The 26,803-nt window shown below is 47.6% G+C and overlaps 2 protein-coding genes and 1 long non-coding RNA gene across 3 annotated transcripts in view; 2 read left to right on the top strand and 1 right to left on the bottom strand.

Annotated features, from left to right (window-relative positions):
• CACNG4 (calcium voltage-gated channel auxiliary subunit gamma 4) overlaps positions 1–10,872 on the top strand; it is a 43,104-nt gene extending 32,232 nt beyond the window's left edge. The window contains exons 2-4 of the mRNA XM_027692021.1: positions 193–276; positions 5,555–5,695; positions 6,528–10,872. Coding sequence (XP_027547822.1) covers positions 193–276; positions 5,555–5,695; positions 6,528–7,066 — 764 coding nt within the window. The 3' untranslated portion in view covers positions 7,067–10,872. The remainder of the gene's footprint in view (positions 1–192; positions 277–5,554; positions 5,696–6,527) is intronic.
• On the bottom strand, positions 7,046–13,668 carry LOC113971756. The gene is made up of 6 exons (XR_003535644.1): positions 13,152–13,668; positions 12,408–12,550; positions 12,155–12,322; positions 9,688–9,824; positions 7,620–7,767; positions 7,046–7,119 (listed from the first exon to the last, which is right to left on the bottom strand). It is a non-coding gene; the product is annotated as an uncharacterized LOC113971756 (long non-coding RNA).
• Positions 13,669–15,258: 1,590 nt separating this feature from the next.
• CACNG1 (calcium voltage-gated channel auxiliary subunit gamma 1) lies at positions 15,259–25,294 on the top strand. Its single transcript, XM_027692027.1, has 4 exons — positions 15,259–15,526; positions 21,292–21,366; positions 23,443–23,580; positions 24,280–25,294. Exons 1-4 carry the CDS (start codon positions 15,286–15,288, stop codon positions 24,504–24,506), a joined length of 681 nt encoding a protein of 226 aa, XP_027547828.1. The 5' UTR covers positions 15,259–15,285; the 3' UTR covers positions 24,507–25,294.
• Positions 25,295–26,803: the final 1,509 nt, after the last annotated feature.

Genomic DNA, 26,803 nt, shown 5'->3' with positions numbered 1-26,803 from the left:
AGTCAGGAGAACGATATTAGTGGCTGAAGAACAGAGCCCAGGAATCCTGGCTCTCCCTTCCTTCAGCGGTGCTTCACCCCAAGCTGCCCAAAATTCATGGCTTTAGGGATGGTTTCTTGACAGCTTAAAAAGAAAAAGCACGTTTACCTGGTTCTATTCCTTATGGGGTTTGTTTGCTTTGTTTTCATTTAGGAATCTACAAAGGACATTGTTTCCGAATCAACCACTTCCCTGAAGACAATGACTATGACCACGACAGCTCAGAATACCTTCTCCGTAAGTGAACAGTGATTCCCAATGTGTGGCCACAGAGACTTCCCTGGGCTTCTCTTTCCTAAAGAGCAACCCAAGTCTCACTCATTGCAAGAGAGTGGCCCAAACTGGGTGGCAGAGAGCATGTGCCGTTCATGCTGCAGTTGGCACAACCCTCACCCTTGGGGACCCCCATTTCATAGAGTCATTGAATCATAGAATCATGGAATGGTTTAGGTTGGAAGGGACTTAGAAGAACATCTCATTTCAACCCTCCTGCCATGGGGTTTCAAGGGTTTCATCCAAGGGTTTTCTTTGGCCAGGGGAATGCTCATGATTTTGGTGCCTATTGTCTAAATATCATATGGCAAATTTTCAAATGAAAACTACAGCTACCGTTCCCAGACTGGCGAGGATCTTTTACAGAGGGAGTATTTATCTGGTTAGTGTATCAAAACAGGTTTGAGGAGTGGGTTCCAGCCCACTAGGAAGCTTTTCCCAACCCTTATGCAAGCCTCATCCTTTGCAGCTGCTGAGCCACCTCCCCCTGCAGTGAAATTACTGCATTGTAGGAAGGAAGCTGAAATTTCTGCAGCTAACAGCAAAATCCCAGCATGAACATGGGCTGGGGCTTCCCTGCCTGGCCAGCCAGCCACTGCTGCTCTGTGCTGGCATGGAATCCTCCCCCCAGAAACAATTTCATCCACCAACCTGGTGCTTGAAATGAGGGCAATGGTTTTGTCTCCTCTGGGTGACCATTCTCTCGGCTGATGGGAAGTCTTGGAACCCGGGTGTGAAACCTCATGAATCCTGCGAAGTTGGAGCTGGATTCCCCCTCCCCAGAGGACTCCTTGCCTTGTTGTTCCTTCTGAGCAAAAGAGCTGAGCAGCCAAGCTGAAAGCAGTGCCCTTTGCCAGGGAGAGGAACTGCAGCTCACAAGGTGTTGGGAAACCAGGGAGCTGTGAATAACGCTGCTGGCAAGGCAAAAAACACCTCAATTACACTACTAATTACCTGAAACACCACTTAGAGAACCACTCTGCCCTTCTGCTCACTTCTGGGCAACAACTTCTAGTTGCTAAGACAAGAAGAAAGAAAAAAAAATCTCTGAAAAGTTTGCTTCCCCAGAAAACCCAGAGGTTTTTTCCTCTTTGCTCTTGTCGATTCAGATCAGTCATAGCACCCGGGTGACACGATTTCAGAGCTCAGGCTGAGGCAGAGGGTGAGCACAGCTGCATTTATCTTTCATACAAAGCCTTGGATCTAATGTTAAATTGATGCCAAGTCAGCTCTAGGAAACAAACATCATTAGTAAAAGGACTGTAAAAGAAAGGGGAATTAAGTAGCATCTTGATAAAAGTGCATTATGCCTCCTTTATATGGAGAAAAGTGCGAACTGGGAAAAACATCTCCATGGGAAGACATGAGATCGGTAAATTGCTGTAAGTGTGCTTGTGACGGGTGCTCCTAAAAGCTGTTTTCCAAAGTGACTAAGTACAGATCTTAAAAACAAGTCGGTCCAGCCCTTTATGTCTTCTGCAAAATCGGTCTCCGGTGGCTCCCCCGCAGAGCTCCCCCTCTCCTGCACGGAGACAAGGCTTTAACTTTCCTGAGAACTGCAGCTTCCCATGCATACAGTTGATTTAGAGATTACTGAAAGGTTCCATGTCTAAATCCAGAGGAGATGAGCTCATACCTATATGTAATGGGGATCAAATCATTGTCTAAGGCAGGAGGATATTTGCATCCTGTTTCAAAGGAGACACGAGAGGTTCCGTCCCGCTTCTGCCCTCTGCAACACCCTTGCAGTCTGCTGGCTCCATCTCATTCTCCACTCTTTCCAGCCACAAGTTTCTCAGAGGGACATGTTGGGGATAATCCTTATTTTTCCTGTCTGGCTTAGACACCAACACAGTGTGCATCTTGTGCTCCTGAAAGAGCAGCATGAGGGGTCTCAGCCTGCTCCACAGTCTCCAATTTAATACAGGTTTCAGTGAAATTCAAGCATTCTACTGCCAGCAGGATGAAGCCCTGGTTCAAACCCCTATGGAAATCAGTGAAAATATGTCTGATTTTAGGAGACCTTGGTCCAGGACGTGGGTAGGAGCAGTCTGGATTTTGCCCTTCGGTGTTCAAGCTGCTCCCTGCGAAACCAAGCAAACGACAGCACAGCGACAACTGACACGTGCAAAGGAGCTCGAACAAGACCCTTCCTAGGGAACCTTCCCTGTGGCAACACACTCCAATCTGTGTGTCTAAAAAAAATCCCCTTCTCCTGGCTGTGCAGAGCCCCAGTGAGTGGCAGATGTACCACAGAGTGCAGTCCCCGGGCTGCCGCCGCATTGCCCAGCAGCACGTGTGCTCCGGCTTCCCCCCTTCTCCTGCTTCCCTCCTCTCCTGCTTCCCTCCTCTCCCACGTTTTTTTGGGTGCACAGAAACCAAGCTACTCCCACCCAGCACCACAGAAAGCACATGCACCTCTCCCTTTGCAGGAGGGGGGTTTCAGCCGTTCTCATCCCGGGGGATGAGAGGGGGGATGAGCAGGGCTCTCCTGCTGCGAGGAGGGGCACTGGGCACCCCATTTCAGGGGCATCTCTACACTTTCATGCCCTTCTTCCCTGAGTGCCACAGCATCCCCTTTTCCAAGCCTCTCAGAGGAGATGAAAAGCCCGAGCAGAGGCCGGGGCTCGCAGCCCATGGGGAGGAGCAGCGGCTCCACCGGAGGAGGTGTCACCACACATAGCCGTGCACAGCGGCCAATGCAAACAGACAGGACGGTAAACAAGGGGGGGAAAAAAGCAAGGGAGAAAGCAAAAACCAGATTGCCTTAATGTTTTTTGATGTGCTGTCATTTTATTACCAGTATCAGGAGACATATGTAAATTCTACATGGTACCTATGAGCTTCCTTTGAAATTTCTGAGCTGAAAGTACACATTGTAGGAAAAAATATACTGGAGAGTTTTACAGGGAGAGAACACTGTGTGTTTTGTTTCTCTTCACATTAATTACCTACTATGGAAGAATTATCTCTGGAGATTATTGCTACAAGTAGAACAACCCAGCCCTTATATCTGGCATGTCTGGCAAGTTCCTTCCAATGATATCAGTGAAGAATTTTAGGAGAGCTCTTTGATGTAATTGAATTCATTATAAACAGCATGGCCATCAAATATAGGAAATAACATCCAGAAAGAGTGGGCCACAGATTTTGAGCCAGTGCTGCCTTCAGCCAGGGCACTACGAGGCAGTGATTTGGGGTGCCTAAATGTCTAGCAGCTAAGACTGACTGTGAATCTTTTTCTAATTATTGATTCTAAAAACTGACCCCAAAGCCAAAGTGCTGTTGCTTTGTACCAGCTGCGTGGGGGTGCAGGCAGGACAGGAGAAGGGGTTCTCACCTCTCAACAGGCTTTGACCACAGACCTTACAGCCACGTACGTCACTTGGATGTGCCAGTCCTTGCGAGACGCTGCCGGAATAGCAATGCCCCCGCCTGAATGGGGTTCAGATCCCGTCAGAAAATGCCTCCTCTGTGAGGGACACATGCAGTGACGCTGCCACTTCGGGGAGGGATGGACTTCTCTCACTGTTGCAGATCGATACAGGCAGGATCTTCCCAGGCAGGGCCTGTCTTTTTGGGTTTGTGTCCACACTATCCTCAGGAGGGCTGGGCCGTAGCGGGGGCTCCGGGACTGGACAGAGCACAGGGAGCAAACACCAGCCCTGCCCCCCCCCGCGTCAGTGGGAGCTGTGCCACCAGTTACCAGGGGAATCGTCAGGGAGCGTTCACTGAGTCGGGAATGCTGTGGCCATCCACAGTAAAATGAGAAGGCATCAGCTCTAACATCTGGCCATTCCTCCTCGGGAAACGGGCGCCGCTCTCTGTGCGTGTCAGCCAGGGATGGCACCCGGGAGAGGCCGCGGCGCTCACGGCACCGTGGCAGAGGAGACGTCCAGATGGTGTTTTCTCAGCACTCAGCCCTTGGGTGCCTGTGTCCTCCCAGTCTGCTCTGGGGTTTCCATGCCCCTGTGACAGCAAACTCTGACCCCCACTCACCTTGGGCATCCCCACACCCTGGCACCTCTCGCCTTGCCAGGACTCCTCTCCGTGCATTCACCTTTCCACAGTTCCCAGCTTTTGGGTGATCCTGTTTTCCACAGCACCTTATCTCCCCTTCTTCAAAAAGAAAAATCCTCTCTCTACAACAATAATATAACTCGGTTCCTCACTCTGCCTTTCAGGAACCCCTGCCAGCTTCTACCCCTTTGGTTTTTACAATACAGACATCCCTCTTCTCATGCTTGTTTATTTTTTCTCAGCCCTTTTGTTCCCTCCCTGCCGCTTCCCTGTCGATTGCTGCTCAGTCTGGTTGTGACCTGACTTTGAAAGCTGGCTTGAAGTGGTGTTCTAATATTTTTGTGGGGGATTTTATAGCCCATGCTGGTGAATGGACTGAAGCCTACAGAATTTTAAATGACTCTACTTTGCTGTCGGAAAACTAAACACGAACATCTAAGACACACTTGTTAGAATTTCTTCCTTAGAAATCTGAAAGGTTGCGATGTCCTTAATATCCAACAAAAGGAAAAGGGGTTATTAGCTGTGCTTGCTGGCAACATGGATGCTGCTGGCTTCAAAAGCTGTGATTTGCTCACCTTGCACATGTAGCAAGGAACAGATCTGCCTGCTCCAGCCGTCCCAAACCTCGTAGGGTTCATAGCCAGCTCATGAATTTTTCACAGCTGCTCCCTGCATGATGCTGGGTCTTACTGTCACTTACCTCATGCTTTGCCAGAAATATTCTGCACATGATGGCATCAGATAATGTTGATAAGGCTGGACTTCCTAGGAGAAAGCTCAAAAAATTGAAGCTACTCAGTTGAGAGTCTGGCCACCTACCCAAGGTCTTGGCTCCCAAAAACATGCTCAGAAATGCAGAATCAGTAATAATTCCAGAAAAAGAAAATTAGATATTAGGGAAAATTTCTTCACTGAAAGGATTACGAAGCATTGGAACAGCTGCCCAGGGAAGTGGTGGAGTCACCATCCCTGGAAGTGTTCAAAAAATGTGTGGATGTGGCACCTGAGGACGTGGACACTGTGGAGGTCTGGGTTGACAGTTGGACTTGATGACCTTAAAGGCCTTTTCAAACCTGAACAGTTCTGTGATTCTATATCATTCTTCTTAATGATTCTCTGAAAAGCCAGGGACTTTGAGACTCTAATCTCCACACTTGCACCCGAGGAGGCGCCTGAAATGATTACTGTCTGTCTTGCTTTTCTACCCGTCTCCCTCCAGGCATCGTCCGCGCCTCCAGCGTGTTCCCCATCCTAAGCACAATTTTGCTGTTGCTGGGAGGACTCTGTGTCGGAGCAGGAAGGATTTACAACAGCAAAAACAACATTATTCTCAGCGCTGGGATTCTCTTTGTTGCAGCAGGTATGTTCTCCTTAAATTGAGTCCTTAAGAAGTGCTGCCCTTTGCAACTGAAAAAGCCTGGAAAAGCTCGTTGGCAATTCTTTCCCTGGCACCCCTTTCCTGGATTGAGGGCATTAACAACATCACACCAGGCAAATTTGTTCAGACACAATTATCTTCTTGAAGCCCTGAAATAAGTATATTCTAGAAAAACCTTTAGTTTTCCTGAAAGAGGAAGTGAAAATCAGTAACAAGCATGTTTTACACTATTTAAAATGTATTAAACATTAGATGAATCAGGCACCTCTTCCACCTAAAGCCTTTTCCTTATTTTTAATATGGTGGCAGAAAACATTCACCTCTGATAGGTGAGCCTGTTTTTCACCCTAGAAACATCTGAGAGAGTCAGCCCCATTGTTAATAGCTTTCCCTGAAGCCTGGATTAAACATGCTGCATTTAGATGAAAATTCAGCAAGGTGGAAGAGAACTTATCTTGATCAAGGTGAACAGCCATAGCCCTGAGCTCAAAATGTATTTTTATCATTATTCTGAATGTTAGAATCCCACTAACAATATTAGTGAGCTCCCATATGCTGCTTCTTTCCCACTGTGGAAATGAAGAGGTGGGGAAAAAATCCGGCTGAATATTTTGGCATCCATGCAAATGTACCAGACGTGGATCCATTGTTTGTTTTTCAAGAATAAATGGAACCTTGAGACAAATTAAAGAGTCAAGAAGTGTAATAAATTTCCTGGTTGCAATCTTTGAACCATTCAGGTCCAGAAAGTAACATATCTTGAATTTCAGCTTCCCAGCCACATAACCACTGATTTATGTTTTTCTTTCTCTAGGTCTAAGTAATATCATAGGGATCATTGTCTACATATCAAGCAATGCAGGTGACCCAAGTGACAAGCGAGATGAGGACAAAAAGAACCATTACAACTATGGTTGGTCTTTTTATTTTGGAGCCTTGTCTTTTATTGTGGCCGAAACCATAGGTGTTCTGGCTGTGAACATTTATATCGAGAAGAACAAAGAGCTGAGGTTTAAGACCAAGAGGGAATTCCTTAAGACTTCCTCCAGTTCTCCTTATGCCAGGATGCCAAGCTACAGGTACAGGAGGAGGAGGTCCAGATCCAGCTCTCGATCTACGGAGCCTTCTCCGTCCAGAGACATTTCCCCAGTTGGCATGAAGATAGCGAGCGCCATCCCCATGAACGAGATTTCCATGTACACCCTCTCCAGAGAGCCTTTGAAGGTCACGACGGCTGCCAGCTACAACGCAGACCAGGAAGCCAGCTTTCTGCAGGTTCACAACTTCCTTCAGAAGGAATTTAAGGAAGGACTCCACGTCAACATGGTCAACAGGAGGACGACGCCTGTTTGAAGCACCTTCCTTCCTTGCGCTTTTTTTTGAAGAAATATCAGAACAGAAGGGATCTGTCATGAGAGAAGGAGCGATGTTAAAATACCCTCTCACCTCTTTAATTGTGGCATGTGTTGAGGTAGCAAGTGGAGATCCTCTGGACCAGCATAAAGATGTTACACGCTCGTAGCTTTTTTTGAAGCTATTTGGAGTTTGTTTCTTTCCGTTCTTGGTGTCACGAGATGAAGGCAGTCCATGTTCCTGCACTTTTGTAGTGTGTACACAGTCTTGGAGAAACTGCAAAGGACTGGCCACCAGTGTGTTTTAAAGGATTACAGAAAAATTGTTGTACAACTTTTTTTTTTTTTTCTAATATTGAGATCCCTTAATACAAACTTGCAAATATAATTTATAATCAAGCCCAAGGATGAATATGAACTACTCATCAAGTGAGCCACTTTCCTTTGACACAGCGTAAGCTTTGCCTCTTTCAAAAAAAACAAAAAAACAAAAAAACAAAAACAGGAAAAAAAAAAAGAAAATATTTTTGAAGGCAACACTTTCTAAAACTGACCTGTGCCACTGAAACCGTAGAGCACCCACGTACTGAGCAGCGTGGACTCCCTGATGGGGTGGTGAGGGAGTCCCCCGTTTCTGGGTGTGAGGCATCCCTTGGGGCGACGCAGGTCGAGGAGAAGAGGGTTGGGTGCGTCTTGAGACACCTGGACAAGGGAAAAGATTAAAGCAGGTGGGACTTGAGCATATTTGCCAATATCATTTCTTGCCTAACGTTCAGAAAACTTGAATTCCTCATCTCGACGAGCCCTAGTGCCTGATCCGGCGAGGTGCTGAGTGCTGCCTGTCAGGAGCCCCCAGAGACACTCCCAGCGAGGGCGAGGAGCAGAGCTGAGCCGGGGTGGCCGGTTCCCTGCGACTGCATTCCTGATTTCCTTACTGCTTTCACAAGTGCAACACTAACGCTACTGGGAACTGAGATCTCTAAGCAACGTCGGGAAAAAAAAACGAGGAGCTAAACTAGCAAACCTTCCTGCAGCGACGGGAGCGGAGCGTCGACAGAGCAGATGGCAACTTTGTATTTTTTAAAAAAAAAAACCAGAACAAAAAAAAAAATAGTCACCGTTTATGAGATATTTATTAAACTCTTTTTATTATGAATAAGTGCCGCATGGTGCAAGGTATAGTTGCTTTTAAATGGAAATGGTGGTTCGACCTGATTTAATTTATTTTGTAATGATGCATCTACTTACGTGCAGAGAGCCCACTGCAAACTCTATGCATCACGTAAGGAGGGAACTAATTTGTACCCTTTGCTTCTGTATGTTTCTAAAAGAGTCTGAAATATTTTTTTTTCTTCTTCTTCTTCTTATAAATTCCTGCTTTCATTTTTTACACTTAGGCTTGGATCTCAAAGCTCGAGGGCCTGACTCAAAGGTAATTTAATTTAATAGTACTCATGCTGATTTTAGTGACCACTCGACCAAGCCATATGAGAATGAGGTGCCCGATTCCCCTCAGATGAATTAGATGCAGTGAGAGAGGAGCATCTAATTCCCGGAGATTCCGTTGAATATGCCCACCATCTTTACCCAGAAGACTAGAGAAGTGGTGACAAGGGAAAAAAAAAAAATCATGATTTGGAAAGCTTGGCTCACTGATGGTGGGAGATCTCAGCCAAACTGTTAAAGCCTCTTTAGTCTTAATTTATCCCGCGATGGCCGTGACTCGGTGGTGGTTTGGATTCAAGGCTTTCAGCTAGTGGAACCAAGTCCTCCAGGGAAATCCCGGAGAAGCTGCCTTAACATCCCAAAAAGCAAGTTAAACCCCCTCTCCCCCCCCCAGATAAACCCTGCTTAAGCCTCTCTCCTTGCAGGAACCAAGACACAATTCTCAATTCTAAGCGAAAGTCTTCCCCTGGTCGCTGTTGAGCTCTGCTGGGCCCTCAGCCTGGCAGAGCCACGTCGTTATTTTCGCAGAGGTGGGTTGGAGCCTTCATCCCTGCTCATTAAGAGTTTCCATTCAGGTTAAAACTCTGCTGGGATCCTTTTATCGAACCTCTGAACTCTGAGAGCTAAAGCGAATGGAGCGATGGGAACAATTTAAAAGTAGAAAATGTTGTGCTACTTTCTGTATCAACACACTATGGAGAAAGATGTTACACAAGCTTTTTAAAAAAAAAAAATTCAAACAGAGGCAGACAAGAAAACTTTTTTACCTACTTTTCGGCTAGGACAACATAAAAGAGTTCTAAAATTATTAAAGTTCTTGATGAAAGGTTTTTTTTACAAGAATCTTTATGCTTTCAGACAATAAATTATTTCCTACTTTTTGAGACTTCGTAATATTAAAATACTTTGATTAGCTATGATAGAAGTAGAAGTTTGCAATGAAAAAAAACCAACCTTCTGTCTCATTAGTGTGTCATACTAAGTGCTAATTAATTTACATCTAATTATAGTCGATGTATTTTTCAAGTGCAATTTCCCAGAACTATTTGTTTCCCACTGTGTTAATAAACTAATAGTTAGAACTAAGTCCTCATCCGTGTTTACTGTAATTAAGAATAAAACCATTCCCTTTAAAACCAGGAGTTAGATATAGGCTGTTTCTCTAAACTCATGTACCTTGAACTGGAAGTTGACAGTGTGAGGTTTGCTCCGCGCGTTGGTTTTGTTCTTTTAATCGTCATTCTCCAGTGAATGTGCTTCAAACCATCTGATTCCAGCCAAAGTCCAAGGTTTTCCTTCAGCCCAGGTCAGACCTGCAGAGGCACGTGAAGTATTTTTACACCACGTTGGCAAAAAAAAAAAAAAATTCTTGCTGAGGGTTTTTGGGGGTGTTGCTCTTTGGCAGAGCCTCCTCCCCCAGGGCAGGGCTGCTCTCAGCAGCTCCCCGAGTGTGATGGCCTGTGTCGGTCCGAGCCGGAGCATCTGCTCCTTCTCCAGCAGGCACCCTGGAAAAATGGAGCTGGAGCGGGGATCATGGGATGCTCATGGGATACGGGGTCTGAACAGGGAACAAAGGCACAGGAGCTTTTGTCCTGTGGGAGGACAGGGGCTACCACTGAAAACTCACGCAGTTGCAGTGCAGTAAATTGTTCAACCAAAGCAAAAAAAAAAAACTTTTCACTTTGCAATCCCAGTAAAAAAAAAACAAAATCCTCAAATAATCAGTCCTTTCCTGTGGAAAACTTTGATTCTGACAAAACTGAAAAATTTGCAGCATTCCTGCCCAGGAACAGTCTCGCTCCATGGCTGATCTATCTGAACAGTTAGATTGTGCTCAGGCTTTGAAACCACTCAGTGATAGTTTAAAAAAAACCATCTGTTCTTCCACATCTCTCTGGTTTCCCTGGACAGCATCAGAAAAATGAGCCCCATTTCTCAGCAAGGCCTGTAGATATCACAGAACCATATCATTAACGATAATCAGTTTTCTGGTATATAACATACTGTAACAGCAGAACCAAAAAAAAAAAAAATGCTATTGGATCAGATTTGATTTTCCAGGAAACAAAGTTTCAGGTGTATCATCAGCTCTCTCTCTTCCTCGTTTCTCACCCACAATAGGAGTAAAAAGAGAAATCACTTCAGCTGCCCAGACATCTAACAATAAACTATTTTTCTATTTCCTTTTCTCTCTGTATGGATCACATATCCACAAGGGCTAATATATCACGTCCCTTGAGGCTACATTTCTGTCTGCAGTTCTAAAGTGTTATTTCCACTGTGCTTCAGTTCTACTGGTATAATCACAACCATGTATAATGTACTTAATCCTTACTTTTTAAATAAACCATTTTAAATGTATCTGGTTTTGTGTGGAGAAAGGTATATAGATTTTTAATTTCCAGATTCTCTGAGCTGGGATTTCTGTGTTTATGTTTTCACGTTTCTCCCTGTTTGATTGCAGCTGCTCATGTTACTGGAAGCCAATATATGGGAGGAGATAGAACTATTCTTGTGGTCCCACAGACCACAAAATCTCCAAGATAAGCTATCCTCACAATATTTCCAGTTAGTTGGGTTGGGAACTAAGAAAGACCTTCTGGTTTCCAGCTTCAGTGCCCATTTTGAGCCTGGTGTGGTGGTCAGAAGCCACTGCAAACCACCATGGAGAAAAATAACCCAGTGTCTTCTGAGGTGCTCACCCCGAGCCTGTGCTTTCCTCCAGCTTTTGAGGTTTCATATGAACTCACCCCCGAGCATCCTCCTCTCCCCTGACCTTGCCCATTTTGCCTGAAGGAAGCCCAACCCCATATACTGAAGCTCCCACAGCCTTGCTCTGATCACCACCTCAAAATCCTGGTGGGACGAGCGGTGCCGAACACGGGGCAGCAGTTCAGCAGCCTCTCCCTGCTCCCAGACATCCCGAGCCATCCCTGTATATACAGGCAATATTTCTTCTTCAAATCCTTCTTTTAACTTCACCTCCCAGCTCCTCAGCCTCCAGACTTCTCTAAAGATGAAGACTGCCCGTGTGTCTCCATCCGCCTCTCCCGGCCGTGTGATGAATTGGCACGTCTGGAGGGAGGCAGGGGATTCATCTTTTCAAATGCCTCTGACACACGGCAGAGAAGCCCTTTAAAGCTGATTCCCCTGGACTGAAACAAATAAAGGCTTTTCCCACATTGCTGAGCAAGTCCATGGGTAAGTGGCGACCCCAGGAGCTGAGGCTGCCCTGCTGTGAACGGGGCTGTATCAAAAAGTGGTGTTTGGGGTGGGGGGAAGTAAAGACAGAGTCCTTAAAGCTTTGGAAAAAGAGTCCAGCAAGGAGGATGTGGCATTACCTTGGAATGAGAAAAGTAACAGACATGGGCGGTGCTGAAAATAAAAGGGAATGGAGAGGCTCTGCACCTGTCTGCAACCGGGCTCAGCTTACAGCCTCACTGCCGCCCGTCCCCAGAGCCAGGGGATCGCTTCCCAGAACGGCACACCCGGCACGGAGGCAGTATTTTGGGAGAAGGGAGCTTGGATCAGTCACACGGGTTGACCAGCCCTGCCTGTGCCCCGTAGGGAAGAGACTGGGCTACGTAAAGCAGGGTGGGGGGTCTGTTAAAAAATAAAATACCCAACCAAAACACACCCTCACACGTTTTGCACTTGCCTTCAGAGCTGGCAGGATTTCAGCCCCAGAATCAGGGAGCTTTTGGAGGGTGCTGTTGGTGGTGTTCCCAGGTGTTGGCCATGCAGAGCCCACCACGATCCCGGCGGTCTCACCCCACTGGGGCAATGCAGGCTGAGGAGCCCAGATATTTTCCTGTTGGAAAAAAGCTGTTTGCTGAACTCACATTTGAGCTGGGAGCAGCCCAGCTGCCAGCTCCCCCTCTCTGGGTTATTCTCACCTGGGAAGGGTCTTCTGCAGAACATCATTCTGCCAGCAGGGAACCACAGAACGGGGTCAGTCTGGTTGTGGTAAATACTGAGGCTGGTCTGGAAGAAATACAGAAGACTGCAAGTGCTGGGGAGCAGAGCCAAGCCACCACCTCTGCCAGGGAAAACAGAACACATAGTTGGGCTTCAGGCACCTCCTTTGGCATTTTCTCCAGTAGAGAAACAGAATCGTGTCCCTCACTCGCCACTGCTAAAGTGCAACTAATTACAGCCCTTCTGCTTCCCAGCAGGTCCTCATTAATAGTCTGTTTATATTTCATGTGATATTGATTTTTAAATGTGAATACTTGCCACCTGACACAGGGAGACTGTGTCCTTTTCTCCAGAAATCCTTTTGCTTCTGTGTTTGTCAAGTGCCCACCTGCCCCATGGAGCCCCCGAAGCCCCAGGGAAGGCAACTTCACCTTCACACTAGGACAGAAGTGCCCAGGTTGGGGACAGAAGCTCACCCCAAGGGCAGAGGAATCTTCTGGCTCTCACCAAGGTGCTGATCACCAAATACCTGCCAGAAGCCCCCAAAAATACACAGAGCCTGTGCTGGGAGGAGGCAGCAGCAGCATCCTCACAATGGGGCTGCATCAGCTCATGTAGCTAACCCACAGAGCCCCTGGGGAGCAATAACCCACAAAACACTTTTTTTTCCCATGGATTGTCAGCTCTAGGTCATTTTTTGAGGGATGGGGACAACGTCTGACCTCAACTGCAGCAGTGTGAGCTTTCAGTCCCCAGGGAAGCCACTGCTCCTCATGTTGGGGCTCATCAAAGCTCATTCACACTCCCAGCTCCACTCAGCAGGAGGGAAGGATGAATTTTTCCCTTCTGCTTTCACTTTAGTTGTTTCCTGGAAATTAGGAAACTCAAAACAAAACCAAACCTGTAGAACTTATCCAGATTGAAAGACCTGAACAACAACAAAAAGCATGATTTTTGCCAACACTGGAAGAGACACAAAGACCAACACCAGCAAAGAAATTAATGAGTTCCCACCCCTGCAGTCCTTGTAGGTTGTAATTAGTCTAAAGCAGGATCATTAGCACTTGCTTCCTCAGCAACCAGAACCTCACTTTGTGCCCACATTTGCAAACACACATCCACTTCCCTCTGTTCCACCTGTGGAGTTTGGAGCATCAAGGAAGCGAAGTGGGGATGCAGCTCCCGAGACCGACTGATGTCTAGTGAAATTTAACAAGAGCCTTCTTCAAAGGAAAAGGCATCACATCTTTAATGCATTCCTTTGCTGGTTTAAAGCCTGCTCCCTTTAGGCTTTTCTGTTTCATGGGAACTCTTGGTTCTGGTTTAAATGTAATCCTCTCATATCTCTGCCAGCCCCAACATGGATGTGCCTGTGGTCTCTGGTCCCTGCCTTGCTCCATGTCCCCACTGTCCTCCTTGGTCCCCGTCCCCTTCCTCTCCAGTTTTGCACCACATATCCCCCTGGAGGATGTATGTAACCATACATCCTTCCCCTGATTCCCACATTCCCATCAGGAATGGGTCAACAGATGCCATCCCGGGTTCAGACATGTCCCTTGCTCCCCAGGGGTGTCTGAGCCAGTCCTGTCACTGTCACACATCAAGCAGAGTAACATTAGCCCCTTTAAGCCATATTTCAATTACAGTTATTTTGGATCAACAGTTTTTGGCTTACTGTTTATTTTGTCTCTTTTCCCACGCTCTCCTCACACCTCAACTCCTTGCTCCACATTGTCCTCATCAATTTGAGCTGACACCTCTGCACCTTTATTTTGACATCAAACTGGGGTGTTAATAAAGCAGGACTGGAGTAGCTCTGACATTATCTTGACACAGTGATATTTGCAGCTTTCCACTGGCATTTTTTTACCCATTCTTTAACATTCAGGTACTGTCACCCTCCTCAGTTTGACATCACAATTGTAATGTCACCTCCACAGTGGCCTCTGCATTGACATTATCATCAAATTAGCTTTACAATCAGTTGGAGTATCAAAGGGAAGGAGAGAAGCTAGTCACAGGAATCTGGGCTCAGGGAAGTCACTTCTGGAAGAAGGAAACGGCGTGTTGGGTGGCTGCTGGAGTTACAGTAGGCATCGAGAGGAAGCTGGCTGGTGAGAAAACAAAGAGTGCTCAAGGTTTTGCATTAGAAAAAATAGGAAAGAAAAAAAGACATCACCCCCTCCCAAAAAAAACACACACAAAAAAAAAAAGGGCAAAAAAAGCCCAAGGAAAGACCACAAAAAAACGTCCTCAGCTACTCAGAATAGTTCAGGTTAATTAAAAATATTATTACAAAAAATAAACCAGAAATAACTATAATAAAAATCAATACTAAAATAAACAAGTTGCCTTATTTTGCCATTTTCTGCCGCAGTTCTGGGCTCTGGAGGGACATCCAGTTCTGAGCTCCGTGCAGGGGCCACCGCGAGCCGCAGGCGTGGGCGTGCAGCGCGAGGGCTCTGGGGCTATTAAACTGTTTAGAATCAGCCTGAGCTCAGGCCCGGCACTATTATAAACACAGATATTTTTATAACCTCGCTGAAAAGTTAATGGTCCCATTAATGCCTATTTCTGGGCATGCTGCAAGTCAAGACATCGCAGCCCCTGAGCGGCAGCCGCGGCCGCTGCGCCGAGTGCCCGGCCGTGGGAATCCAAAACAATCCGGGCGGGACGGGGCCGAAAGCTGAGCTGTGAGTGAGCAGCCTCCTGGGCACCGGCTGACACAGCCCAGCAGCTGCCTGCTCCCGCTCTCCCCGGGGCTGACATTTCCAAACGCACTCAGATGCGCCAGGATTTCGGGAGACCTCACGACCCACCCGCCGCGCTCCGCCGGGAGCGCCGCTCCGGAGCGGGATGGACGACAGCAAACCCCTGAAGGTGCGGCTGACGTTCTCCGTGATCCTGGTGGGCATCTCGCTGCTCTTCGCAGCTGTGGTGACGGACCACTGGGCCGTGCTCAGCCCCAAGGTGGAGGAGTTCAACGCCACCTGCGAGGCCGCTCATTTCGGGCTATGGCGGCTCTGCACAAAGCGGATTTACATGCAGGAGCAAGGCCCCAAGGAGAAGGGCTGCGGGCCCATCAGCCTGCCAGGAGGTACGTGACCACCCACCTGTGCATGGGAGAAAGCACCAGGCACTCAGGCCAGGCTTTGCTTAGGGCGTGGCAGAAGGAAAACAGGCTCCGTGTCCCATGGCACTTAGTTTGGGATGGGGCTCCACCCTTAGCTCGGGATGGGGCTGCACGGGGCTGTTTTGGTGCTGCTCTGCAAACAGCCCATTGCCATCCCTCCTGCTGTGAGTGTGTGCTGGCTTGCCTTGCACGTCTGTTTGTGACCATATTTGAGTCTCCTGACAGCGGCAGGGAGAAGGGGAGGAGGATCGGGCACGGTGGAAATCACAAAGGGAAATTGGGATGGAGGGAATTTGGTTGAACCCCAGCCAAGGGCCCTGCAGCACCCAGGCATGCTGACAGCAGTGGGCAAGAGAGAGGATTTATGGGCCCACCAAACACAGCTGGATCTGTAGGATTTCCAGATCCACACAATCATGGAGGAACTGCCCGTTCACGGCGGGCATTGAGTTATCTCTGAGCTATTCCAACAACAGCCATTCCTCAGGGCAGGGAGGAACAGGGACCTGCAGCGTGGTTTGCCAACCTCCAGAAAAAAAAAAGTCATCAACTGAGTTTGAATCAATTTCTCAAGGACTTATGGAGCCTCCTCACCTCTTGCTGGAGGCACCTGCTCCCACACACATCTCCACCACGGGCACCTCCAGCCCAATTGATGGGGAGGGCAGCGGGCACGGCGGCTTTCCGGGAAGGCTGTTCCATTCCCATGGTTAAAGGAGCTCATTATGTTTTTGCTGATTGCCAAGTCAGCAACATTCGCGCCGTTTGCACTAATACCCTCCCTCCGTGACTGAGCCACGCTGCTTTTTCAGGAGGCTTATAGGGGACTGGATGCTTTCCAGAACAGAAATATAACAGGATTGCCTTCGTGTTAGACTCGCTGCTTGAAATGAAATATATGTTAACACATATTTGAAAATTTCCTGTGAAAAATCTTCCTGCCTGGGCTGACTGTATATTCCGTGTATTACTGCAATTCTTTATCTCTTTGGTCCAAATTACGTGTTGGGAAGAGAGGAGCTCAGCCTCAGCGTGTGGATCTGCCTCTAACCAAACTTGGGAGTGTGTCATCCATATGCTTAATGTCTCTCACGAAGGTACTTACGTGCCTAAGAAACACATCCCTCGCTGAGCGCCTTCCCTCGCGCACCGAGAACTCCCACGAAAGGAAAAACAATAGGAATTGGTGCATAAACAGCAAAACTGCACAACTGTGGGGTAAATATAAAGCTCATAAATATCCAGCTGTCTGCACAAAGCAGATTCGCAGGCAGGGCACAGGAAAGCAGCCGCTATCTTTGACAGACATCAGCATGTGCTCGCACAGACGTTGAATCACATCCCAGCGCCGCATTCTGCCAGGCACAGAATAACTGGGAACGACGGAGGGGCTGAGCTGCCCACCCCACACCGGGGCTGGTTCTTCAGCTTTTAAAGATATTTGGGAATTCGGGTGGCATTCCGCGCCACGGTCACGTTTCAAAGGGTGCAATTCACACCTCAATTATCCCATAAATATCTTTCTCCCTGTTTTCCTCGGGCGAGGAGCGGAGCAGGGGAGGGGGGGCTCGGGCTGCTGAGCGATGCTGCGGCCACACGGCCCGTGTTAGATTGATTTCACACTTCTGGGAAGGGATGTCAGCAGGGAAACACCAGGGTTGGGAAACCTGCAGCAGCGGAGAAAATGTGAATGAACAAACGCGCAGTGAAAGAGCAGATGTGGGCACTCCTTTTCCTGAAAATCATGAGACATAACCAGACATTACTGCCAGGACTGGGAAAGAAGCATCAGAATTTATCACTGAATTAATAACCATTTACCAGTCGCTCCCTGTGGAGGAAATGGATGGCATGATTAACGTTATTTATTAGGCTTTGAGCTCAGCACAGCGCAGAGTGGGGAGGATGACTTGGCTCGCAGTCCACAAAGCCGGGCTGTGATTTAGGCAGAGCTTTAAAATTTTACAGCGCCTTTCCGAGGGTGTTGACAAATTGAAAAGGGTTCAGCATCCTGCTGTAACAAATAAAAAGATCAGGCTGTTAAAACCGGGCAAATTCAGATTAATACTGAGACATTTTTAACTGGGGTTGGTGGGAACGGGGGCATTTTATTACCAGCTGTAAACGGAGTTCAGTGTCACTGCCCGTAACTCCAGGTCTGTGCTGTCCTGTAAAGTGGGCTCCTGTGCTCTGGGCAGCAGCAGGGGCTGCTCAACAGCTTAAACAGGTCCTTGTAAATACGGGAACCTGAGTGCAGGCAAAGTGCTCAGCAAATGGGTTCTCAGCAGGGCTGTCTCGTTCCCGTGTCCGTACAAGAGACTCACTCTGCAAGACAGGTGTGAAATTAAACTACTTGGAAATACCATCTCCAAAACTCTGTCTGTGTCAAAGGCCTTGTTGGCCAGGTCAGAGCCCAAGGCCTGACCCTCCCCACCCCTCTAACACCTCCTTTAATTGCTGCAGCAGGTCCTGGCTCCCAAACTTAACACAAGTGGAAACCTCACACTAAAATCCAGGATTTTCTAACCATCCATCCCGCCACAAACCCACACATGCTGTGTCCATTTTAGGTACAAGAGCAAAGTGGGCTCCAACCCCCTCCCAACCTGTCATTCCAATGCTCACAGGGCACAGCTGCCACCTGAAACTCTGCGTGGCCCAAACATCTCATTGTCTTTCCACCCTTTCTTCCCCCACAAAGTCTCCAAAATGCAGCCCCCCCAAGGCTCAACCACAGTTCAATGGGATTGCACTTCTCCTGCATCCATGAGAGCATCCAGGAGAGGTTGGAGTTGAAATAGAGATTGGTCCATTTGTCTCTGCACTCATCCAGGAGTGATGGATCTGCAGGGAAGGGAGCAGGAAGGTTGTGAGGGTGGGTGACCTGGAAGGGCAAGGACACTGTGTGATAAACCACACATTGCAACCCTCATGTCCAGGCGACCACAGAGCCCCTGGACTGTCCCCATGAGCACAGTGGGGTGACCTCATGGCAGAGATAATGCATTTGGGGTGTAGAGAAACAAAGATTTCCACAGAGCTTTCATCCATTATCAAACCCAGTGTAAGTCCTGTCCATTATGTAAATGTGGTGTGACACAAATGGGCTTTTCTCTTATTCATGATGGCACCAGAGAGGCTCTGCAGTGCCTCAGTTCTCCTGAATAACAGGGAGCCTTGTTGAAATGGATATTCCCAGCTCTGCAGAGCATGGAAGCATCTTAAAACTTGAAACAATACATGTCACCAAAAACAGTCTAGTCATACTTTCCCACAATAAACTAATCTTCCAAAAACACCTTCCCCAGAGATAAACCTCTCCTGTGATAACCCCTTTTATCATATCTTGGCAGAGCTTTGCTACAAGCCCCAAGAAGATGCAGTTTCATTTCCTGCAGACAAGTCCATCTCCAAAAGATGGTTTATGAGGATGGAGGGTGGACTGGGCTGGTTTGGTTCACCTGCAATGGACACAGAGCTGTGCTGTGCTCCCCACCACACCATGTCTGGATGGCTTCACCTTGGGCTTTGTACTGCCTGGGGGCTCCTCAGAGCTCAGGCTTTTCAGAGAATTAATTAAAAGCCAAAACCAAACAATCCCAAAATAAGGTGTCCCAGTTTCATCCCATCTCCTTTCCATCTAGCACAAGAGCCAAATGCTCCCCAGACTGGGATCACCAGGCACAGTGCTCAGACTTGGCCACCACTGAGGCACCGGCAGAGGCACAAAACCACTGCTTTGGGGCTCAAAGTTTGCCATTTCAGTCACAGAGGGCTTAGTTCAAATATGTTTCCTCCAGTCATTTGCAAGGATAATAAAGAACAGGTCAGGAGATGCCAGAGCTAAACATTAACCTCGCCAGCAAGGAGGATCTGCAGATGAAATAAAAGTCAGCTTACAAAATTAAGTAGATAAGTGTCTCGAAGGAATCTTCCACTAACAGGCCCAAAAACACTGCTTTGCAATTGCCCTTCTCCTGGGAGAGGGAAAATGAATCCTCCTTGAGTCAGTAACTGCAGCATCTGCCATTTACATGACAGAAAAAACCCCACAAGAACCAACAGGTAAAACACAGTGCACTGGGATCTTCTGCTGGGGAAATTCATGCTGTAAATGAACACAGGCAGAAACCCAGAGAATTCTCTGGGGGGTCCAGCACCTGACTTGTCTCAGGCTTCCCCCCACAACCTGTGCTGGAGGAAAGGACCACAACGACCCCGCAGACTTTCTCCCAGCTTGCCCTGGGAGCTGGTGCTAACTCCTGATAACCATTATTTAATGGATGAGATACTGGCATTAACCAAGGCCCCTTGCTTGCCTGTGTTTCATGCAGCCTCGGCACTGTTTCCTGGGGTGATGGGAGCCCACCCTGGGGTGCCAGGGGGGTGCTGGGTGGGTGCTGACATGTCCTCTCCAGCAGAACGGTGCAGTCAGAGCTCAGCGCGTCCCCACGGTTGTGCCCTCCCAGCCAAATTCCTGGCGAGCAACTGCTCTCCCAGCTCCACAACCCTCCAAACCTTCAATTAAACCAGTTATAAATAGCCAGAACACCCTCCACCCCAACCCTGCTGCTGCCAAAGCTCCGAGTCAGCAGGTCCTCAGCAGACCCTTCCCATCCCGCTGAGGCTGAAGGTCTCCTGTGTATCCACTGGCAGCAGTGCCACTGCTCCACTGCTCACCCTCACTGGGCTGGGGAGGAACAAGTACTGTGGCCATGGGGAGATTCAGCCACCAACCTCCCTCCTCCCACATCCCCCTGCCCCACAATCTTCACCCCTGTTCATTTCATAGCCCTCCTATAACACCCCTGGACTTGGCAGAGCCCTCAAGGGAAGTCCAGAGAAAGGAACTTCATAAAGTCCCCTCTATCCACCTCTGCTGTCTTATCAAACTCACTTAAAAGACTGCCCTGATGGGATCAAACTTCAGTGAAGCCTGGTTGAATGAGAGCCTCTTTGCCCTTGGTTCATGCAGCCTTCCCTTCCCTGGACAACTGTTTGGGCTTCAGATAGCTTTGGTCTTTTTTTACTGACAGCCAAAAAAAAAAGAAAAAGCCCTCAGCATCCCTATTTTAGTAAAACCCCACGTGCTTTGCTGCATTGCAGCAGCCTCACCTCCGGGACCCCGATGTGGTGGTGACATCCCACCCCATGCAGCAACACCCCCCCACTGCCCCACAGGGGTCTGTGAGCTGGGGGAGGGAAGAGCCAGGAGGGAGAAGGTGTATGAGGACACTTCATCCTCCCTTTTTGGACTCCAAGCTCACCACAGGAGGGTGATGCCACCGTGGATGGGCTGGCACTGGTGAGGGGAGGTGAGCTGAGCTGCCAGCTCAGCTGTGGGCACAGCAGGTCTCATTCCCAGGAAACACAGCAACACAGGGAGGTAGAAATGTGTGATGGCCAAAGACAGAATGGGAAAAATTATCTGTAATTCATATTTTAAACAGATGAGCAATCAGTGTGCAAAGCTCAGGGAGGGAGCAGCCCACAAAAGGTATCAGAGGGGCTTCAGCCTGGCCCGTGCTGGAGTTGGTGTCCTGGCGTGCCCGTGTCCTCATCTGCTCCCAAGGAAATCAGATCCAACTCCAGCTTCTCAGCATCTCCAAGGATAGCAAGGCTCAAAAACATTGCAAGTTTGATACATCAATAAAAAAACTAATTCAATTTTACTACATTTTATCAGAGGTTTCCAAGTGCACAAAATTGAATTTCCTTTTCCCTTTCAGACCACAACTGCTCCTACTTCAAGCACTTCACTCCAGGAGAGACCTCAGAGATATTTGAAGTAACCACCCAGAAAGGTAAGAATAATTCCAAAAAAGTATTTTTCTAGTGTTGTATGAAGTGGAGGCCACAGAATATCAAAGGTAAAGGGGTCCCCAAAATGAAGGTTCAGCCCTGGTTTCACTGAAAGCAGCAGAGGAATTTTTATCAGACACCATCAGCTGGGAAAAACGTGGAAAATGCCCTGGACAAGGTCAAATCCCAGCTTCCTGGAAAGAATTAATTTTATATGTGATCACACCCATAAACATGATTTTACATAAGTTGTCCCACAAATATATAACAACATCAATACACAGGAAAACTGCAAAGAGTCTTTTCAGCACAAAAATGACTTTACAGCGTTGGCACCACCCGTGACACTCAGCCTTTGCCATGGAAGGGGAAGATATTAATAAACCCTAAATGAATAAATCATACCCAAAGCAGAGTGTTGACCCTGAAAAGAAGTGCAGAGGCTCTCTAAAGACCATTAGGAATTTTATGCTTCATATTGATTTTATATGAGAGTCATGTAAAAAAATGGAGCAATCAATGGACAGAAGGAACAGGGATCCTGCAAAGACACGCACAGTGTTCACAGAAAAGTAGTCTTTCACAGACAAATTTCATATTTTTAGTAAGTCCTTGATATAGCCAAGTATTTTGAGGGCTCCCCTAACATGCTCCTCTCTCTTTCTCACCCTCTCATTGAGGACAAACTCCTTTCTAGTTCGCCACACAACACATATACTGTGGAAAATATGAGCCAGTGGTTACATTACATGTATTAAACAATCTGCCTGGCTTCCAGTGGAAATTGTAATGGTGGGAAACCCTGGAAAAAGGGTTTTCTAAAAAAGCAGTTTCCTAAGACAGGAAAGATTGGGAATTTTAAGTGGATAGATGAGCACATATCAGAGCCACCTGCTTTTGCTCACCTGTACTATCAGATCCAGCCACCTGATTTTAAAAATGCACCCAATGCCTTCACAGCATTGCAGAAAAAATATCACGAGAACTTCTTTTTCAGAAAAAAAAAATCAAATATCAGGAAGAAAATCTTTTCTTTGGGGCAAAAGGAAAAGCTTCAGATTTTACATCGAAACAAACTCTTTTAGGCAGTTCCAGCACAGAGTAAAGAGAAACGCTAAGGAAATGATAATAAAACAGTGGGATGAAAAACAGTGAGAACAAAGAGTGATTTGCTGTTCCCCTTCACAGAAACAGCTCGTTTGGATGGGAGCTAATTAGGAACAGGCAAAAAAACTCTTCATGATTTTGCCTGGGAGGTTATTTTTTCTAAATGCCTTGAAAGGCAAATATCATCAGGCACTGTGATGTTCACGCATGGCTACATGTGTTAAATATTAAACTAATCTGAAAACGAAGACAATATGCAAACAAAGGCCCAAATTATTCAATTAGCAATTCTCCCCCTCCATTCGGGCACTGAAGGTTTCTGGAGCTGGGGGAAGTGGTCAGAGCGTGGCTTTGCTGGCTTAGCAAAAACCAGGACTTTTTGGGAGGGTTTAATCCCATGCCCTGAAGAAGTCGGGTTTTCACAGAGCTGGAAGTCATTGTCTTAAAGGGGAAAAAGAGTGAAAATGTGCTGTTCAAACACTTCCCCCCTTCGGATGCCCACAGAGCACTGTCAGTCTGTGCATCAGTTCACAGGGCCTCACCAGGGCTCTGCAAGGGAATACAAATAGCAGAGAGCTGCCTATTTACTGTGAGAGCAGAGTGTGGGGTGATGGAAGGAGCCACGGAGCCCAGTGAGGCTTTAACAATAACATCCACATGGCAGAGCCCAAACAGCCCCAGCTCAGTTCTCCATCATCCCCATCCAGGTGGGCTGATGAGCAAAAGTGCCCTGTACTCCCTCAGCAAGTGTTCAGAAAGTGTTTTCCCCTCCTGCTCTGATTTTATACCCTTCAAATTCAAAAGATACCTGGCCAGTACTTGCTGCTGTTTTTCCTTGAGGGGAATAATTCACCAGAGCCACCTCACCACCCTGTGCTGCTCAGAGTGACCTACCACAATGTCACCACAGCTGATGGCTCAAAATGTGCACACTGTGTCATTTTTGGTGTTTTTTTTTTTCCCTTTGGCAGAATACAGCATTTCAGCTGCAGCCATTGCCATCTTCAGCGTTGGCTTCGCGATCATCGGGACGATCTGCGTCCTCTTGTCCTTCAGGAAGAAGAGGGACTATCTGCTGAAACCAGCATCCATGTTCTACACCTTTGCAGGTACAGGGTGGGCGCTCCCATTCTTGCACTTGGGTCATGGGACAACACAGGGAAACTTAAGATGGATCTTGGGGGGATGGAGACACTTCTAAAAATGCCCTGAAAATGGCATTTCCTTCCCGATCCCTGGGTGGTATGAGAACATCCTGCTCAGCGAGCATTGCCCAGTCTGTGTTTTCTCCAACTCTCTTTAAAAGGGATATTTCTACCACAATCACTGCCAACCCCAGTCTGAACCAGAGATATACAATATTCAGTCTCATTTGTTAAGCCTCAAACCAAAGAAATGGCTGATCCAGGCCCAAAACACACAGCTGTGCCATGAACACATGAAGACTTGTGTTTTCACATGAGCCAGGAATACCTTGACATGCCGCAGTGAGGGAAAGACAGAGGTGCAAATTGTCACCTCAATAAAAACCTTACTCAACCTCTGGAAGAGCTCCCCAGGGAATGCAATTATTCCTCCTCCACTTTGAGTTTCCCATCCAAGATCACACTCACCAAGTCACCAGCTGACCTGGGTTAGAGCAGAGCTCTCAGCAGTTCTGAGCACTGGTTCCTCCCAACACTGGAGTCAGTGACTCACCTGTGACTCTCACTGCAGCTCCTGCATGGAAACGACACACGAGGTGGTTAATTAAGGGATGAAAAACTGACAGCTGGTTCCTCAACCCACTGCTCCTCTCTTCCCTTCAGGTCTCTGCATCATCATCTCCGTGGAGGTGATGAGGCAGTCGGTGAAGAGGATGATCGACAGCGAGGAGACCGTGTGGATCGAGTACAGCTACTCCTGGTCCTTCGCCTGCGCCTGCGCCGCCTTCGTGCTGCTCTTCGTCTGCGGCATCGCCCTCCTCCTCATCGCCCTGCCCCGCTTCCCCCAGAACCCCTGGGAGACCTGCATGGATGCAGAGCCCGAGCACTGATGCTCCCAGCACGGGGAAAAAAAAAATACAGAAAGTGTTCTGAAAAGATTTGTATTTTTTAAAATGTCTGGGTCCCACTCAACAATGTGCTCTCCATCAAGTGAGTCATTACTGAACCAAGGCATGTTCGATTGTAATTATTGCTTTCCTTTTCTTTTCCTCTCATTATATCCTTTTTTTCCCTCTTTTTCTTTTTTCTCTTTCTCTTTTTTTTCTTTTTTCTTTCTTCTTTTTTTATTTTTTTTTTGAAGAAACAGAAAGAGCTCTCAGCACCATCCTGGGTGTGGGTGAATGGCACTGCTCTGTGCCAGTTTGGGGTGCCCTGTGCTGATGTAGCTGAGACAGCTCAGGCCACAGAGGACACAGCTTTGCTAGGGAGATGTTTGGTGTGGTTGGGTGAAGATTTGTGAGGGATATCAGGCTTTTATACATTACTTGGTCAGAGAGAGACATTGAGAAACTCTGGCTCCATGAGGAGTCCATGTCCCCATTTGTGCCGTGCTCCTCTCCCTCCCTAAGAAGGGTTAGTTCATCACTCTGGACTAAGCTGGAGATCCTTATTAAACTGCTAAAATTTGAAATGAAATCAAAACAGAACTTTTGAGTAGCATTAGGATAAAATTTCCCCTCCAAATTTACACCCTGCGGTTCCATTCTTTTGAATCAAGCATAAAATCCCACAAGATAAAGAGTTTTTTTTGTTCTGCTTAAACTTCAGCGGCAAAGCCAAGAAGTATTAAACATTAAGAGTGATATTTTCCTTTAATAAAAAGCATAATCTTCCAGTAGCATGATTTTCTGGAAAATTATTTTGATGGATGAATCACTTGGCCCATCAAATTCTGCCGGGTCCAGAACAACACTGTAATTCTGGGTGGTGTTTGCACGGGGCTCTCATTAGTTCCCCCTGAATGGGCTTTTTAACAATACCCTGCTTTGCTCACTGTATCTAAAACTACATTTCAGGAAAAATCCTTCAAAGCAGCTGCCAAGATGGAAAGGACTTTGCCTGGAACACCCAGGAGAGCCAGCCCTGGAAGCACCTCACTGGTGCATTGAGTTGATGCTGCTTGAAGCAGCGCAGACCCGAGGCAGTGCTGGGGGATGCTGAGGGGGCTGGTTTGCTGCTGAGCCCCTGCAGGGCTCTGCCACAGCTGCCTGAAGCACTGGGAGAACTGGGGGGCCCCCAGCCTGGCCACCTGCAGCACTGGGGGTCCCCCAGCCCCACACACTCACCCAGCCCCTCCAGCCAAGCCCATTTCACCATCACAGTCCCTCAGCACCAGTCATCCTTCTTTTTTTTTTTTTTTTCCTTTTTTCTTCTTTTACAGCTCAATTTTCAGAATCTGCTCAGCATTTTCTCCCCCAAGCAGGAAAAAGTACACGGTTTACAGTGGACATTTTTCAACCTGTAATTTAAAAATCAGGAGAAAAGGGAATTAAATGTCCTTCCCTCCACGTTCAGCTGTCCCCAGTCCCAAAGAAAAACAGAATTCATAACAGAAAATCTCTGATCAATTTGAAGAGATCTGAAATCATGACATGTTCAAGCATTTGGAGAAATTCCCCAGCAATTAAGTGCTGGCCTGAGGGGCCCCACCATCAGCCAGACCCCGTTGGGGTGCACTGAGCCCCAGCAGCCCCAGCCAGACTCAGGCTTGTCTCCATCTCCCCATCAGCAGCGTGGCAGCGAGAACAGAAGCCTTTTGTGAAGTTGCATTAATGTTTTTCAAGCTCTTTGAAGTTGAAAAGCACTACAAATAACACATATATTATGAAGTTTTGGGATGAAGCATTCACTGGTGCTCAGATGTGAGTGTGAGCTGAGGAGCTCTGCCTGTCTCTCATTATGAGAGACAACTGCAAGTCTTCAAGTTGTCACAGAGCCACTCTGAAATGCTAAATGGTTTTGAAATCTTATTTTTGGGTACAGAGCTGACATTCTTAATTTGCATTTTCATTGTTCAGGAAAACAGAGGCTAGTTTCTAGGGAGATCCTTTACATGCAACAACAGAAAGGAAAGTAGTTGGTGTGACCCTGCGGTGGCTGACCCTGGGCTGGGACATCCCAACCTACACAAGGCAGGTTAATCCAAGCAGAGCAGCTGGTAGGCACAGCAGCATTCCCAGCTCAGCCATCATCACCACCTGAGACATGCCAGGGCTTGAGATAAGCAAAGTTTGGGGACCTGGGTCTAAGTTCCTCACGGCACACGGAGCAGTGGCACGTCCTGCGCCCCTGGGAAGCACCTTTCCCAAAGTGCCATCCCTCTCCTGCAATGGTGCTTCTGGGAATA

Source organism: Neopelma chrysocephalum, unplaced genomic scaffold (genome assembly GCF_003984885.1).
Source record: "Neopelma chrysocephalum unplaced genomic scaffold, ASM398488v2 Primary Assembly neopelma1_84, whole genome shotgun sequence".
NCBI classification, from domain to species: Eukaryota; Metazoa; Chordata; class Aves; order Passeriformes; family Pipridae; genus Neopelma; species Neopelma chrysocephalum.
This window is presented reverse-complemented; position numbering and strand designations above follow the sequence as displayed.

What these genes read in the sequence shown, in the direction of transcription:
- CACNG1 (XM_027692027.1), top strand. Translation starts at nt 15,286, where the DNA reads ATGGACGACAGCAAACCCCTGAAGGTGCGGCTGACGTTCTCCGTGATC. An exon ending in GCCCATCAGCCTGCCAGGAG is followed by an intron (nt 15,527 to 21,291) that starts GTACGTGACCAC and finishes TTTCCCTTTCAG; the next exon opens with ACCACAACTGCTCCTACTTC. An exon ending in TGAAGTAACCACCCAGAAAG is followed by an intron (nt 21,367 to 23,442) that starts GTAAGAATAATT and finishes TCCCTTTGGCAG; the next exon opens with AATACAGCATTTCAGCTGCA.